Source organism: Archocentrus centrarchus, unplaced genomic scaffold (genome assembly GCF_007364275.1).
Source record: "Archocentrus centrarchus isolate MPI-CPG fArcCen1 unplaced genomic scaffold, fArcCen1 scaffold_58_ctg1, whole genome shotgun sequence".
NCBI classification, from domain to species: Eukaryota; Metazoa; Chordata; class Actinopteri; order Cichliformes; family Cichlidae; genus Archocentrus; species Archocentrus centrarchus.
The window spans coordinates 536,508-553,797 of NW_022060279.1; the positions used below are offsets into that span (position 1 = coordinate 536,508).

The 17,290-nt window shown below is 39.8% G+C and overlaps 1 protein-coding gene across 3 annotated transcripts in view; it reads left to right on the plus strand.

Annotated features, from left to right (window-relative positions):
- The first annotated feature begins 10,061 nt into the window (after positions 1–10,061).
- The window catches only part of LOC115777632 (syntaxin-binding protein 4), a 142,980-nt gene continuing 135,751 nt past the window's right edge, over positions 10,062–17,290 (plus strand). For all 3 annotated transcript variants that reach the window (XM_030725555.1, XM_030725556.1, XM_030725557.1), the window contains exon 1: positions 10,062–10,160. In XM_030725555.1, the coding sequence (XP_030581415.1) occupies positions 10,096–10,160 (65 nt within the window). In that variant the 5' untranslated portion in view covers positions 10,062–10,095. The remainder of the gene's footprint in view (positions 10,161–17,290) is intronic.

Here is a 17,290-nt window from a genome sequence, read left to right on the forward strand (position 1 = left end):
CAAAAGTCACAGTTGATTTTCCGGGTTTCGAAATCACGTGGTACTAAAACTAAAGGTTTGGATTGGCTGCCTTGTCTTGTCCACCCTCCTCTGTTAATACTCCATACAATGGTGGAATATACTAGAGCGTCTCAAAAATGTAGAATGTCATATAAAAGTTGAAAAGGGTAAACTGTCATGTAATTTATATTAATATCAAATGAAATGTTTTGCACTTGTTTTGTTTTGATTTAGATGATTATGCTTTCTAGCTCATGAAAATCACCCCATGCACAAAACAACGCCGTGACTGCCCACTTGCAATATTGGTGTAATCTCTGTGCGTAGCGTGAGGCTTGTGCAGTGACACCGAGTTGTGTTGCTTTGTGGCAGCTGATGTGTTGTGTGCCCTGCTGTTTAATGCGCAGTGGAGATGAGAAAGGAAAGTTTATTATCCTGAAAAGACAGAAATGTGTCTGTTTTTCCTCTGCAAATGACAAATCTACTGAAAACAAAACATATACTGTCAGCACAGATTAGAGTGTGTATAAAGACATACAGTCTACAATGCAAAGAAAACAGTTTGACAGTGTGTGTGTTGCAAATATATTTTTCCTTCCTCTGGTTCGGTTCTTTGGCTCATGAGTGCCGTGTTGGATTTGACTGGATTAGCAGATCTTGGGCATCTCTTAATCCTCCTAATCCTACCTGCAGCCATTACAGAAGTCACACAGTCGATGCGTGACCCGGCATTTGTGAGATTAAGATAACCAGAGGATCAAAGTGAAAACACCCTGATGGGAGGCACACAGGCAGAAGACTCCATAGTTAGCCTCTTGCAGCACAGGGTTTAATGGACATAAACTGAGGGAAACGGTGGACATGGACTATAAAGACAAACACTATTGGCCGGTTTCCCGTTCATGGATTAAGCATGGTCCTAGACTAAAAGGAAAAAGTCAATGAAGACCACAATAGGAAAAAATATTTACTCCAGGATTAGACTTAATCCCTGTACGAGAAACTGGGCCTATGAGTTTAGTAACAATAGCTCATGGAAATACTGAGATCTGGAACAATTTGGTCAAACAAATAAGAGCATTGTTCACAACGTTGGGAGGCTGTAGTGAGCTCAGTAGGGTTACAGAGTTCAATAGTTGCATACGCTGCGTATAAACAATGACCTACGCAGTAGCATTGTGGTTATTCCATTATGACAAAACTTAAGTGTCAGCATCTCCCAGAAGCTACAAAAACCAAACAAAAAAAGTCCTATCTGACAACAAGACTGTAATAAAAGTCAGCGCATTGTTTATAAGTTATACACAGGGGTGAAAGTAGTTTTAAATTCTTGCCGGTACTATGACAAAAACGAGTGTGTGTGTATATATATATATATATATATAAACTTCACTGTTGCCTGCGCGTATAAGGCAGAAATTAGAAGCTCTTGACAATGTGAAATATATTTTTTCAATTGTTAAGGAACTGGGATGTTTGCACACACTGTACACTAACACAACTGATGACCAGCTCCACGCATTCGGCCTCTCTCCACCAATACAAAACTTCTGGAAAGAAATAATCGCTAAACTTTCTCAAACCTCAATCCTCTGGTCAGCCACTTTGTTTTGGAGGTGAATGTGCTCTCATGTAGCATAAATGAAATCTCTGATCATAAGCAGTGTTTTCGAGCTGTGCTGTGTTGTTGAAATTGAGCAGAATAACATGAAACACAATTAGTTAATCTCTCTTTGCTTTTAATTGGGGTATTTTGTAACGAGCAGACCGACCTGTTAACTGGCCCAAAGTGCAGCATTGACCGGTTCTGAATGATGGCTTTACAGCAGACAGCCGCTCCCCTTCTTCCAGGTACTGCGTAATGGCACAGAATTTAGTGGTATGCAGTACCGGACCATACCGGCTTACTTTCACCCCTGGTTAAACGATAACATGAGAGTGCACCAAGAAGCATGATGGGTTAGTGAGCTATGTGGGACACAGCCTGGTTACAGCAGGTTATGTCTGGTTTCAAATCGGCTGTGAACTGAAAGATTGTCTGCTGGGGGAATGCTTTTTATCCCTGGATCCTGTTGAGTTGTATCTCACAAATGACACTGAATGATGCCATGCAGTAATGTTAGAGCAGCAGAAACTGCTGCTCTAACATTACTATTTATTTTATTTATTTAGTGCCAAATAACAACAGATGACTCAGGGTGCTTTGTATTGTGGGTAAAGACCCTACAATTATTCCAGAGAAAACCCAACAGTCTAAACGACCCCCTATGAGCAGCACTTGGCGACAGTGGGAAGGAAAAACTCCCTTTAACAGGAAGAAACCTCCAGCAGAACCAGGCTCAGGGAGGGAGGGTCATCTGCTGAGTGGGGGGGGGGAGACAGAGATTAATAATGATTGAACACAGAGTGGAGCATAAACAGAGTAAATAAGGTGAATGAAAAGAAACAGTGCAATGGGAACCCCCCAGCAGCCTAGGCCTATAGCAGCATAACTAAGGGAGGGTTCAGGGTCACCTGATCCAGCCCTAACTATAAGCTTGATCAAAAAGGAAAGTTTTAAGCCTAATCTTAAAAATAGAGAGGGTGTTTGTCTCCTGAATCCAAGCTGGGAGCTGGTTCCACAGAAGAGGGGCCCCGACCATATCCTGGTCAAAAATGACTCCAAGATTTCTCACAGTGTTACTGGAGGCCAAAGTAATGCCATCCACAGTAAGTATCTGGTTTGACACCATGTTTCTAAGATTTGTGGGGCCGAGAACAAGAATTTCAGTTTTATCTGAATTTAGAAGCAGGAAATTAGAGGTCATCCAGGCCTTAATGTCTTTAAGACATTCCTGCAGTTTAACTAATTGATGTGTGTCATCTGGCTTCATTGATAGGTAAAGCTGAGTATCATCTGCATAACAATGAAAATTGATGCAGTGCTTTCTAATAATACTGCCTAAGGGAAGCATGTATAATGTAAATAAAATTGGTCCTAGCACAGAACCCTGTGGAACTCCATAATTAACCTTAGTGTGTGAAGAAGACTCCCCATTTACATGAACAAATTGGAGTCTATTAGATAAATATGATTCAAACCACTGCAGTGCAGTACCTTTAATACCTATAGTATGCTCTAATCTCTGTAATAAAATGTTATGGTCAACAGTATCAAAGCTGCACTGAGGTCCAACAGGACAAGAACAGAGATGAGTCCACTGTCAGAGGCTCTAAGAAGATCATTTGTAACCTTCACTAATGCTGTTTCTGTACTGTGATGAATTCTGAAACCTGACCGAAACTCTTCAAATAAACCGTTCCTCTGCAGATGATCAGTTAGCTGTTTTACAACTACTCTTTCAAGAATCTTTGAGAGAAAAGGAAGGTTGGAGATTGGCCTATAATTAGCTAAGACAGCTGGGTCAGTGATGGCTTTTTAAGTAGAGGTTTAATTACAGCCACCTTGAAGGTCTGTGGTACACAGCCAACTAATAAAGACTGACTGATCATTTTTAAGATTGAAGCATCAATAATTGGAAAGACTTCTTTGAACAGTCTAGTAGGAATGGGATCTAACAAACATGTTGCTGGTTTGGAGGAAGTAACTATTGAAGTTAACTCTGAAAGATCAACTGGAGCAAAAGAGTCTAAACAAATACCAGCAGTGCTGAAAGCAGCCGAACATGAAGAATAATCTTTAGAGAAAAAATTATTCATAACCATCTCAAAAACATGAACTCCAAAACTCAACAAATTATACAATAAACTCTCAATAAAGTTCAGCATCAGTGCAGCAGATTAACAACACCTACATGTGGTGTTTGACAAAAACAGTCTCTTTGAAGGAGTCAAACCTCAAATCCAGCTGCATCCTGATGTTAAAGCTGCTTCTGAGTTATTTATAATATTTCATAGTTAGTTATAATTATTTTATCTGAACTGAGCTCTAAATCCAGTAAAACGTCTGAGAAATCAGACAGAAACTCCAGGTGGACGATAGATAATAACAAATAAAACAGGTTTTTGAATTTTCCAGCATATACAGGAAAGACACATCCAGGCTGAACAAACTGATCAGGCGGGCCGGCTCTGGACAGGACAGGGGAGCAGCAGCCTCAGCCTGACCACAAATACAATCTAGCATAAAGCAATACTGGACAAGGGGCAATATCAAGGTGCAATATCACATCATCTGTCAGACATTTTATAATCTTCCTTTGTCTTTGTTGTATCTCTGTTTATTATTTATCTATTTATTATCTATTTATTGGGGTGGGACTCGATTAAAAAAATAATCGAATTAATTAGAAGCTTTGTAATTAATTAATTGAAATTAATCACATTTTAATATTTAACATGAGAAATATTAATTTAAGTTTGGTTGATGAATGAATCAACATACATACTACTACACAGACCAACGAAGGGTGGAAGTGCTCCTGTGATAAGCAAACTCCTGAAATTAAAGTTAAGCATCATAACTGGATAGTTTTATTCAACATTAATGTCTCACTTAATATAGTTGGAAATTAATCATTCGCTCAGCTGTATTCCTTGATGTTATGCTTGTTTTAACAGCTCATATTAAATAAAGATTTAAAATTAAACCACAAAAAGGAGCAAAAGTTCGTTCTCCGTTTAACCAGCTGCTTTTACACAGCTGTGCTTCGCTGATATGAAGGCTAGACGCTCACTTCCGGCCTTTGCGGTCTCCGTGGGCTGCGAAGGGGTCAGGTCTGGGTCCTTCGAAGGATGTGGCCCCTGAATTTGGACATTGCGTGTTGATATAATCTGTATGCCTGGAACTCGTGTACTGAGAAATGTTCCACGGTGCAAAGTGGGATTAAAATGCGTTAAAATTTTTAATTCGTTAATTTCCCCATAATTAATTAATCAAAATTAACGCGTTAAAGTCCCACCCCTACTATTTATCTATGTAAAACTCCTACTGGATTTTAATTGCCCTGATGGAACCCCCCCAAAGGGATTAATAAAGTTTAATCTAATCTAATTAATAAACTGGAATGGAAGATTGCTGCTACTCCTCCTCCTCGACCTGTGCTTCGAGCATTCTGACAGTTACTGTGACTCGGGGGTGTTAATTCATTTAAACTAACATATTCATCCTGCTGTAACCAGGTTTCTGTAAGGCAGAATAAATCAATACGTTGATCATTTCAGTCCAAAGACATGCCGTCCGTAGGGTTAAGTTCATAGCTGTGGAATGTGAGTGTGACTGGTTGTCTGTCTCTGTGTGTTGGCCCTGTGTCAGGCTGGCAACCTGCACAGAGTCGGGTGCCCTGCCTCTCACCCTGTGGTTCATGGGGGGGCTGGATAGGCTCCAGTGGCTCATAGCTCTGTGAGTAGGCCATCGGACAGTGTAAGAAGGAATATCTATGAAAACACAGCTTCACCACAGCTTCTTTATATAACAGACCTTAGTTGGTTTAAGTTGTAAATATACTTTTGATTCTACGTAGATGTCAGTCTCTGTAGAGACAAACAGCTAGAAACAGTTAAAAAGAACACACACACACACACACACACACACACACACACACACACACCTACGCGCGCGCGCACACACACACACACACACACACTTTTTATGTCATTGATGAAAGGCTACTTAAAGAAACCTTCAAATCAAATACAATATGTACAGAAAAGGTCATTTAACTTCAGATTATTTACTTTAACAATAAAAATTCAGCCATGAATGCAATCAGAAAATGTTAATCAACCATTAACTAACTTTAACCCTGATCTTTCTCATCCCTGTTCTACTCACAGCCTCCATGGATTGTGACAAGCCTGCCTCTGCAGTTACACCAGCACTGTCTTGGCTGCAGTCTGGGGAAGTCTTGTTTTCCTTGGTTTTGTTTCTTAGACAATGAACAATATCTACCATCTCATAAAACTGCAAAACAGAAAACTGTAAACACATTAAAAAAAAAAATCTCACATTATCTGAATAGAGAAAATGCACAACCACAGAAGTACATCAACTTGAAACCTCTGATACTGAATCATTAGCATGTTTCTGTGAGGGTGCTGCTCCAACACCATAAACATCACTCATCTTATGACTTCTGTGCCATGAATTACAGGACACTCCCAAAATAAAACTCCACACTTTGTTACGATCAAAATATTCATTATTCGTAGATTTAATATACATTTATTACATTTTTTAAAGTTATCTTTAAATTTAGCTTCCTCCATCATTATAGTAATAAAAGTATTAAACATGAATGAACTGATGCAGAGGGAACACAAAAGGATGCTGATTATCTAGCTTCAAACTCGTGATCCTGTCTGACACATTTTCACCTCCACAGCACTGTTCACTTCCTGCTCCACTTCTCTTCCTATCTGCTCCACAGCTTGAATCCACCTCCAGTGCTGCTGGCCTTCCACCTGCTGGACACATAGTTTACCTACCTTCCTCCTCCCCATCGTGTCAGCCAGTTGTTCTTCTGATTGTCCAAGCAAGCTGAAGGAAACACACTGGAGCTGAATTAGTAGAGACAAGCATATACCAGGGGTGGGACACTTGATACAGACATTTTGCTGCTCTGCTCCAAGGTGTGATTCAAAACACCCACATCATGTGACCATGGCTAGTTGAGGTCTCCAGTTTTGGCAGATGGTTCACTTGCTGCTTCTAAATTTGAGTGACAAATTTAGAAATTTAAATTTGAGTGTTGAACAACCCTGATGATACTGCAAACCCTCAGAAAGCTTAAGAGTCATCATTTTCAGCAGCAATCACACCAAAGGACTCACACAGTTTGTGGGAACTTTTAGACAGCTGGGCTAGTATAACCCATAATATTCACAGTGCAGCTGCTGATGGGTCTGCAGGGGTCAACCTCATCGATGCATTTGCTCCAAGAGCACATGATCCACTAGTTTATTGGCAGGAATTTTTTGGTATAAACCCAAACCTTTATGTCTTAGCAAAAATAAAATACCTATGTATTCCCACAACAAATGTGCCATGTGAACTTTTTCAAAGGCTGGGGAGCTAATGTGGAAAAACTGCAAAACAACAACAACAGAAGGGCAGCTCAACCTCAAAAAAAGTACGTCAGATGTCAACATTGTTACTTGATTTTCTCACAATTATCTCCATAAGCATAATTAGCTTCATTCATTCACACTTCTTTCCACTGTAAACAAAACATCTGTTTCACAGAATAGTATTATCAAGATGGGACCAGTAGGTGTCACTGTGGGGGTGGGTAACCTTTAGCAGGCTTGTGGAGGAACGTCTCAGCTCCACGCTGCTATAGGAGCTTCTCCCAGTTACTACAGTAAAGAATCCACGTTTTGCAGCCTACACTGACGGATTGCTGTATTTTTCTCCACACGGACCCTCGTGCTCACTGTCTGTCGATGAAATTTACATCTTGTGGACTCTAGTGGACTCATGCACGCAGAGAGTATAATACTGGCCTAAGTCATGTTTTGTTTGTCACTTCTACACTGGCTTCACTTTTCAGACCTGGAAGCAGTGCCGGCCTGAGGCATAGGCCACATATGTGGCTGCATAGGGCCCACTGACCACCAGGGGCCCCCCAAGCTCACCCACATTTTTCATGAAACTTTTTATCTTTTACTTTTTTTGTACATGCCAGTGTCCTAAAAGAAAAAAAAGACTATTCCAACACTCCAGAATTTTACGACTTTAACAAAACTAATTCAATGAGTAGGCTACTTGCTAACTGACTTCATGAGTCAGCGTGCATTCAGGTAGTTTGGGCAGGTATGTGCATCAGCAGTGCTCCGGGTGACCTGATGGTCCGTCAGTTACCGTCATTTGTGGCAACAAAGCAGAAATGTGACAGAAAGGACCGATCCTGAAGATTAGAGGATGAAAAAAGACAAAAGTGTGTTTCCATGAGCAATTACTACACGTTTACTTGGTAACCAACTCTGAACAGTTGAGTAGTTAGATATCGCTAGCTGGTTAGGGTCTTCATAATTTTGCTGTATTTCTATGAAAACAGAACCTGCCAGCCTGTGTCACCATCCTCTGTCTGTTTCTAGTTAATATACATTTTGCTTGGATCTTATCATCATGGTCCAGGGTTTATGACCCAGCACTTTTAGTTTCAGGACTTTCATTTTTCTATTGTTCATGTTACTGTTTCATTCCTAGTTTATTGTGCTTTTGCAGTTTTGAATTTTTTGTCTTTTCCTGGTTGGTTTCATTGTTTATATTTTCAGGCTTCCTAGTTTAGGTTTCTGAGTTCTGTTCCTGGCTGTTGTTCATTTTCTGTTTAATCCTGTTTCAGTTCTCAGGCTTCCCGTGTTCCCGGTTCTGTTTGGTGTTTTATTGTTTCTGATTTATTCTCCTGTTTAGTGGATTCAGTCCTGGTCTCTGTTCCTTGTGCTGTAGTTTAAGTCCTCCTCTTGTGTCTACGTACCTGTTATGATCTTCTTCCTCTAGTAGTCTCACTTAGGCAGTGTGTTTCCTGGTTTCCCTGTGTATTCCTAGTTGTTAACTTATTAGCTGCAGTTGAGCTTTCCTAGTTTCCTTGTACCTGATGTGCAACCAGCAATAAAGTTGTGTATTTCTGAGTTCACATGTTCCCTCCTAAGTCCTGTGTCTGGGTTCTTATCCTGCCTGCCACACTGCAGAATTGTGACTCTTATATGTCAGGATTGTTGAATATTTGCAAGGCTCAGTACATGGGGCAAAGTAGCTGCGCATATTTTGGGTTTATTCATGCATGTTCAGACACAACAGCATTTGTGAGCTGTGATGGTTTAATCTGACTGATTATTCACTGTTCCTGTGGTGACAGTGTTTTGTTGTTTTCACACTGTGGTCAGGTTGAATGGATAGAGTAGTAGATCTCACTTTTATGCCTCATTGGTGCTCTTGGGGTGCCACCATGCCATTGTGTGTTATAACAGTGTAATAACACATTTCCACCACTTCTTGTAGCACTGGGCCCAATTGCTGACCACTTGCATTCAATATTATTCCATTGATGCTCAGCAATTCTGTATGCTGAATTATTATTATTTACATATTACAAATGGATAATTTACTGGTCTGTAATTAGGTGCATTTGCAGAGTTATGTATAAATATACATATTTTGGATGAAAACAGTCCAAAAGCAGGTAAAACACCCTAAATCACATATTTCCTTAAAGCCTATGCCCTCTAGATTGGATATGGCATGCACTGATAGTTGTCCCACCGTCTTCAATGTCATGGACATGACATAGCTTTACAATGTGTATCATACTGAAACACACTGTTTTTCAATAGGCTTATGTAAAAATTAATATTCAACTTCAACCTTCCAGCACAGTTAGACTTAGATGACACTGAAGTGGTATGAGGGGGGCCCCCAAATCAAATTTTGCTTAGGGCCCCTTCAAGGCTTGGGTCAGCCCTGCCTGGAAGCTACATTCCTGTCATTTATATACAGTCTATGTTTGTTCCTGTTGCAGCTGAGATCATAAATGTCATTGCATGATTTCCAGGCTATTTTTCATACTCTCAGATATTGCAAAAGAGAAACTGCTGTAAGTTTAACAACCGCACTGGACGCAAACCATTTCATCAAATAGCACATATCTGAAAACGTATATTTTAAACCATGTAACAATTCAGCTTTATGTAATTCAGCTTTATGTAATAAAGCTGAATTGGATTATGAACAGATGCTCATTTATTTGTCTGCTGTTGAGTAGTTACTTTATAGGCTCCATCAGCCGTCAGTAGCGACCCGACAAGGTTTTCCTCATTGGACCTTGAATGCAGCATCGTTACTTCAGGAGTCGAACTCGCACACTGAGCCCACTGACAGCGGATAGGAGCGGGCAGAGCTGCGGCGCTGGTGGAGCGCCGCGGGGGTTTTGTCAGACAGATGGGCTGAAGTCAGTCAGCAGGAACCCCCGCGTGCCGCCGCAGCGCTGCTTTAGCCTCCGTCTCATTGATTTGAAGGGGAATGAGTGCTGACATTTCCACGCAGTCAGCGCAGCAGCGCGAGGCCAGCAGAGGAGCGGGCGCAGTGATGTGATTGCGCAGCGGCGTGGGCTCCGCACCGGGACCGCAGGCTCCGCACCGGGACCGCAGGCGGATAGTATGTCTCTGCTTAAGGAGCGCGGGAGAGAGCTCGAGCGTTTCGATGGACTGTCGCTCATTTACTGGTACGTTTGGCTCCGGCCCCACATCACACTAGTCTGCAGAGGGCAACAGGAGTGACGGCTTTATTACAAAGTTTATACTATGTAAAAGTGCCGTTTGTTCACGCAGGGTTTACGCAGTGTCTTTAGCGCTGCCTTTAACAGCAACACACTTATCATTAAAAGGCCTTTTTTGCGCGTGAGGGAGCGCGCTGCGCTCAGTTTGACGCAGGTTTGCGCTCGGAGTTGGTGTTGTACTGCTTCCAAAACTGTAGAACGAATCATCAGGTACATTAGTTTAGGACGAGGGGCACAGGAGCATCGAGAGTAAACTTAGACTGGAAAAAAATCTGAGATCAGTCACAAATTTGGAAAAAAAAAAAAAAAACACAAACAAAAACGTGTTGTTTTCAGAATAGCACAAAATCATAAAACAGCTCTCTCATGATGTGGAGATTTCCCCCCCTAGATTTATGATCTGATTAGTTCATGCACTCAAGCAGTGGTGGCAACACGAGACTGATCCAACCTGTCTTTGATTTCTGACCTCTGTTCTCTACATTTGTGACTTAATCATTCTGGAGAATAATCACGATTTTTCTTGTTAATTCAAGCCTGAAATCTGTGAAAGCCTGAGTCTCATTTTCTGAAACATGAACAGCTTTAATAAGCAGTTGAAATAAACAGCTCCAGGAGAAGCATGGATAATAAGCAAGTTCATTATTACCACTAACAATATGTGCACTTTGTGTGTTTCAGTAAAAAATGAAACCATGGATGCAGTGACAGTGACTGCTTTATTATTTTAATCTCTTTGTCAGATGACTGAGTACACTGTTACAGTGTCCCAGATATAATGTATCTTTAGCCTTTTCCAGAGTTTTCCAAATCAAACCAGATAAAGAAGATAGAATGTCTTATTTATCCGCTCTTGTTTCTGGGGGAATTTTGTGCTTGTGTTATGTCCCGAGGGGGAGGAGTCAGTCAGCTAAATGTAGTTGCTGAGTGGACATTGAGGCTGGATCAGCTGGAATGCTTAAAGGTGAGCTGAGGGGAGGTGATATAACACTGCTGAGTGCCCTGTGCTCTGGATGACACCCATCTTTAGCTAGTCTCTGCACAACAGAAGCTTCCCTCATGATTCTCTCCTCCCAAAAATTACCTGAGCTCTGGGACTACTTCCTGATTTATGTCTCAGGAGCACTAGAGTTTAACCCAGACAGCAAAGACATAGACTTGGGACTGTTTCCTCTCAGGATGAACCCCACCATTAAGACCAGGTACGTGACCCTCAGAGGAAGTATTGACAGAAGCAGGATGAGGTGCAGAGAATCTGCAGCTTCACGCTGCTGCCAGGAGAGAGTTCAGTCTGTCTGGGTTGGTTGAAAAGTGTAGGGTCAAATTAATGTTAAAAGGTAACAACAGCTGAGTTATATCATCATAATGAAATGCAGAGATACTGAAAGCTTCTGAAAATCGTGCAGTTTGGGGCACATGCCACTGGTTTAGGTTTGGGTTAGGTTAGACAGTATTGTTAAAATGCTGTTTTATGCTTTATAAACTGACATTATTCACACTTATTGGTTTCATAATACTTAAAATGGATGTGTGATCATTTTTCATATATCTTGATATGACTCAGGTGAGTCAGGGGTTTGCAGATTAAGGAGGTGACAGAGGAAAGTGCCGATGATCATCTTTGATAGTTTCTGAATGGAAGGAAGAAGCCAGGCTAAGATAGCATGGGGGTAAAGGACACATGCGACACAGGAGACTGTTATGTTCATTCACTGGGAGCCTGCGTTCCATCTTAAATAGCCATCAGTGTGGTCTCACCTCTGTGTGCTTTCTGTTCACCAAAAGAAGCCACAGAAACTGTAAGCGTGACTTTCGTGTGACTGATGGCAGCCCTGGCTTCCATTTGCAACAAGCTTCTCTGTTTTCTTGGTTATCACAGACATGAGATTGCTCATGCAGACAGCAGCTGTTTTAATCTTTGTCATTTTCCATTGAAAGTTGGGTTGTACACAAGTTTACATATATCTGGTCAACGAGTTCATGGTGTTCATGAAATCATGGAGCGATAAGAAAAGAATTTACATTGGTTGTTATTTTTGCTCAGATGTCAGAGTGCTGATGTTACAGTGGCTGGAAAATATTTGGGTATTATGTGGAACTCTGTGTGACATAACTGCTGTTACCAGCAAGCTCAGTCATGTAGGCAGAAGGCAAGCATGCTGGCAGAACTGCTTGTGGACAGATTACATATCAGCATTGGCGATTTAATTATGTTCCAATTGTCTTCTGTTACTGTTTTAAGCTTCTGTCTACTCAACAGAAACACAAAGAAATCACAAATTACAGTCGCTGGAAACAGGAAACAGATGGCTGAGCACAAACACTAATATTTCACATTTTTGCTCATGGCAGATGAACCATCAGGCCAGTATTGTTTAGATATCATGATGTCAACCTTGCTGATATAATGGAAAGAGGTTCTAGCTAGTAGCTATAGCAGGTTTGTATTATACTTTTTTCTATCAGGTGACTCAAACCCTTTTTTACAGTAGTTAAAAAGTGTTTGAGTCCCCCAACACAAAAATAGGCAGCTCGGGTTATTAAGGTAGCTTCATTTATAATTGTTTGATATTAGAAAGAGCCACTGAACCTTGTGGAAAGAGGAGACTAAAAGGTGGTTGGAGGCACTGGAAAATGTGGGATGGAATGGATGGAGAACAGATCAAACTGAAGTACACAAGTACACTATCACATCCAGTATCAAATATTGCAAGATAAAAAAAATGAATGTCTCACTATTTAATGAGAAATGTAGGCCAGTCTATACATCCATAATTTCATCATTTGTAACTGTATGAGGAAACTGTTCCATGGTTATCAAGATGAATGTAACATCATTATTTCTATCAAATCTTTGAGGCACAGTCATGGAAAATAAAATGTTTCCTGCTATGCAGCGTTTGATGCAACCTGCTAGTTGGACCCCTTTGAACTTCAGAAGTGCGTTGCTTCTTTGAGAGTCAACAAGGTGCTGGAAACATCTGGAGGAGATTTTGGTCCATAATGTCATGATCCTGTGGCCTCACACAGCTGCTGCTGATCTGCTGTGAAGCTCTGTGAGTGCAGTGGACTGTTGAAGAAACCAGTGTGAGATGACTTGAGCTTTGGTGCATTATACTGCTTTAGGCAGCCATCAGAAGATGGTACATGGTAAATGGACTGGTTCTTATACAGCACTTTATACAAAATGCCTCCTTCAACCATTCACACCCATTCATTCATGCACTTTTTTTCTATACCCACGTGTTCATTCACACTTATTGTGAATGATTGTCTCCAATCTCATTGTACATCATGTATAATGACAACAAAGAAAATGTTGATCTTTTTTCATGACATTTAATTTCACCTGGTTCTTTAGTATTTTAATGTAACAGGAAGTATTAAAAACACATCCTGGTGCTGAAAAATTCTGTAGATCTTGGTATCAAATATGCTCTTTCCTGTCTATTAAATCATTGTGTTGTTGCACTAATAAAAATCCATCCATCCATTCTCTTCCGCTTATCCTGTTCAGGGTCGCGGGAGGGCTGGAGCCTATCCCAGCTGTCATAGGGTGAGATGCAGGGTGCACCCTGTAATAAACAGATATACCTATATATTGGGGTGGCTGTAGCTCAGTAGGTAGAGCAGGTCACTTACTGATCAGAAGGTCAGCGGTTCGAATCCTGGCTACTCCGGGCTACATGCCAATGTATCCTTGGGCAAGATACTTAACCCCAAGTTGCTCTCCGACCGTTCTGTCGGAGTATGAATGTGAGTGAATGTTAGTTAATTAAAGCACTTAGCTTCATAAAAATGGAAGTGCTTGTATGAATGGGAGTGCATGGGTGAATGCAAACAGGTTGTATAAGCGCTTTGAGTGCTCATACTGAGTAGAAAAGCGCTATATAAGAACTAGTCCATTTACCATTTACCATATATTAGAATTTATAGGGTGCAATAAACTGATTAGAATTTTAATGTGAATGTGTACTGTACATGCCGCCACACTGTACACAGTGGAACAATTTGTCCTCTGAATAGTTGGTGTTGTGCCAAAAAGTGATTTCCAGTATTTGCCAAAAAAATTGTTGCTGGTATTTATATTGTTGTAAATGACCTGCGGACCTATAATCTGGACCTATAACCTATATCTCAAACATCATCTCTTATGAATGATATCAATTAATTTTGAGTCATAAAGAACATTTCTGTCACATGGTAGAAGCTGCAGTCAGTTTTTGGTGAAGTGACTTTCATATATTCTTTATTAATGAGGGTAAAAACTAGTGACAAAGTGCCTAAAGTTACAATTGAAATTGGGTCTTTGCTAAGGTGCCTGTTATGTGTAGACACAACACTGGCTCATCCCTTGAGTTAGGCACCTTTGTTATGCTTGAATGATTCACGGGTCAGTGTTAGTGGTTCAACAAACAAAAGAAAAAACATTCCTGTGAAATGGTCAGGTTTGAAGACTGGACTGAATATGAGTGAAAAAGCAAAGAAACAATTTGAGAAACCTTCAGAAAGCTGCACAACTGCTGCTCAAGAACACTTTAAAAATAGCAAGAAAGCTAGGCTCCGTGGAAGCAAAATGTATAGAAAATAGGGATGATGATATGTGTGTGTGTATCAGGGTTATTATAGTTAACGAAAACGAACGAAATAACGAAAACTGAAATTGAAAAAACATTGTCGTTAACTGAAATAAATAAAAACTATAATTAAAAGGAAAAAACGATAACTAATTAAAACTGAATTGTGAGTTTACAAAACTAACTAAAACTAACTGAAATTATCGATAAGCTGACTTTCATTTACTTGTTTTTTTTTTTAAGCCTTGTGGATTGATATGAAATCATTGTTTCCGCTCTCCGAGTTTAAGCTGGGAGCGCCACAGGACAACTGTGTGAGTGCGCATGTGCGTGCGCTCACCGCGCTGGTCCGCAAAGTAATAGCTGCGGTCTGCCGAGAAAGCGGCAGAGTTTTTTTTTTTTTTTTTTTTTTTATTTATTAAACAGCGTTCAAGAACAATACAATAACAGTATAAAACAACTTCAGAATACAAACTCTCATAGAGGATAACAAGCTAGGGGGTATGCAATAGTAATGAATTGAATAATAAAAGAGAGAACCAAACAAATATAGACTTAGAACAGAAAATTTTCAGCTATCTGTTGTGAGATGATTCTAGCAGTTTTCCATTTTTTGATCTTACATATCGATGAATAATATAATTTAAATTCGTTCATGAAACAGGAAAAGGAGGGCTTATTACCTTTCCATTTATTACAATGAATGTGGTATTTGGCTAAAAGAACAATTATATTTATAGCATCAGAGAAGGCTGGATTTAAGTTTTCCACATAAAATAAAATGGAATTAACATCAAATGAAGGAACGTTAAGTTTGAGATTAATCCAGTTCCCAATGTCAGTCCAAAAACTCTGTGAATAGAAAGCGGCAGAGTCCCGTATGGAGGTTCTTTGAGTACAAACACCTGCACACGACCACAAGGTAATTAACACACACAATCCAGCTACACAAGCATAAATGTGGACATGAGGTCGGCAACTTCCATAGGTTATGAACAGAGGCTGCAAAGACCCTGCAGGTTTAATTAGCAGCATCTAACCAAGCTAGCTCCAAAACAGAAGCAGCTTCAGGTGGTGAGAACATCAGGATGCAGCTGGATTTGAGCTTTGACTCCTTCAAAGAGTTTGTTTTTGTTTAACACCACATGTAGGCGTTATTAATCTGCTGCACTGATGCTGAACTTTATTGTGGAGTTTATTGTAGAATTTATTGAGTTTGGGAGTTCATGTTTTTCTTTGTTTCTCCCTGTTGATGTTCATGTGTGTCCTTAATATTACACACATTTAGCATGTCTTGTGAATAGTTGGTTGTTGAATATATCTCTTTAAACTGTATCTTTTGTCAAGTTTTCATTACACAATAGTCACTTTTGCGCCTTGAATCTTGCACCTGATCAGGTATGAAAATAATAAAACTAATACTTAAACTAACTGAAACTAACTAAAACTAAGCATGAAACCAAAAATAAAAACTAATAAAAACGAGAAAATCCACTCTGAAAACTAATTAAAACTAACTGAATTAAAGAAAAAAAAGTAAAAACTAACTAAAACTAAACTATAATGTAAAATCCAAAACTATTATAACCCTGGTGTGTATATATATATATATATATATATACACACATAATTTGTTCAAATAACTGCTTATTTGCTCATTAAATTGTCTCATTTTAGAGAACGTGATGGTTAATCTTTCCTTTTTTAAACATTACACAGTTGTGCTTTGTTTGTTTAGACTTGGTGTCCTTGACCCTGTTTTTACTGTGAGTTTGACCCCGGGCTGTGACAGGTGTGACTGGATGCACTTTGACAGGTTTACTCAACTCGTGTCTTGTGGAATTCAGGCCTCTGGTGGCAACAATCACTTTAGCCGTGCTGTGACAGAGGAAAACAACATTCTCTCATTTAGACTCCTGGCCTTAGCATCTTTATCTGGGACACGCCGGTAAGATGTGTCCTTCCTTTACTGTTGTGTCAAAGTCATTATAGAAGAAATCTTAGTGACTGAACAAAGCCTGGCAGCCCAGACTTATGAACTATGAGATTAATGTGTTAGTCAGCCATGTCAAGCTTAACGTCAGAGTTTTCAGTGTCATGAAGGTGGCTGTCTTTCTACCTGCACTGCAAAAAAAAAAAAAAAAAAAAAAATCATTTGAATTTACGGCAAAATACTAACAGCTGTGGTTACCAGAAGGCCCCTATAAAAAATATGGTGACAATGTAAATATGTATATGAATATTTGCTTTAAAAATACTGCCTGTACTATAAACATGCTTATGGTGAACAATTTAAAAGAGAAGATATATTGTAAACCTGATCACAGTCTTAGTGAAAAACACAATACAATTATATGATATATTACAGTATTTTACTGCAAAAATCAGCTGTAAAAAATGTGGTACAACACATAAGAAATTACAGCTGGCTGGCACAGATTTTACAATCAACTACTGCTTACGGTCAGTTACAAAGAACATAACACATCAGCCCTATTG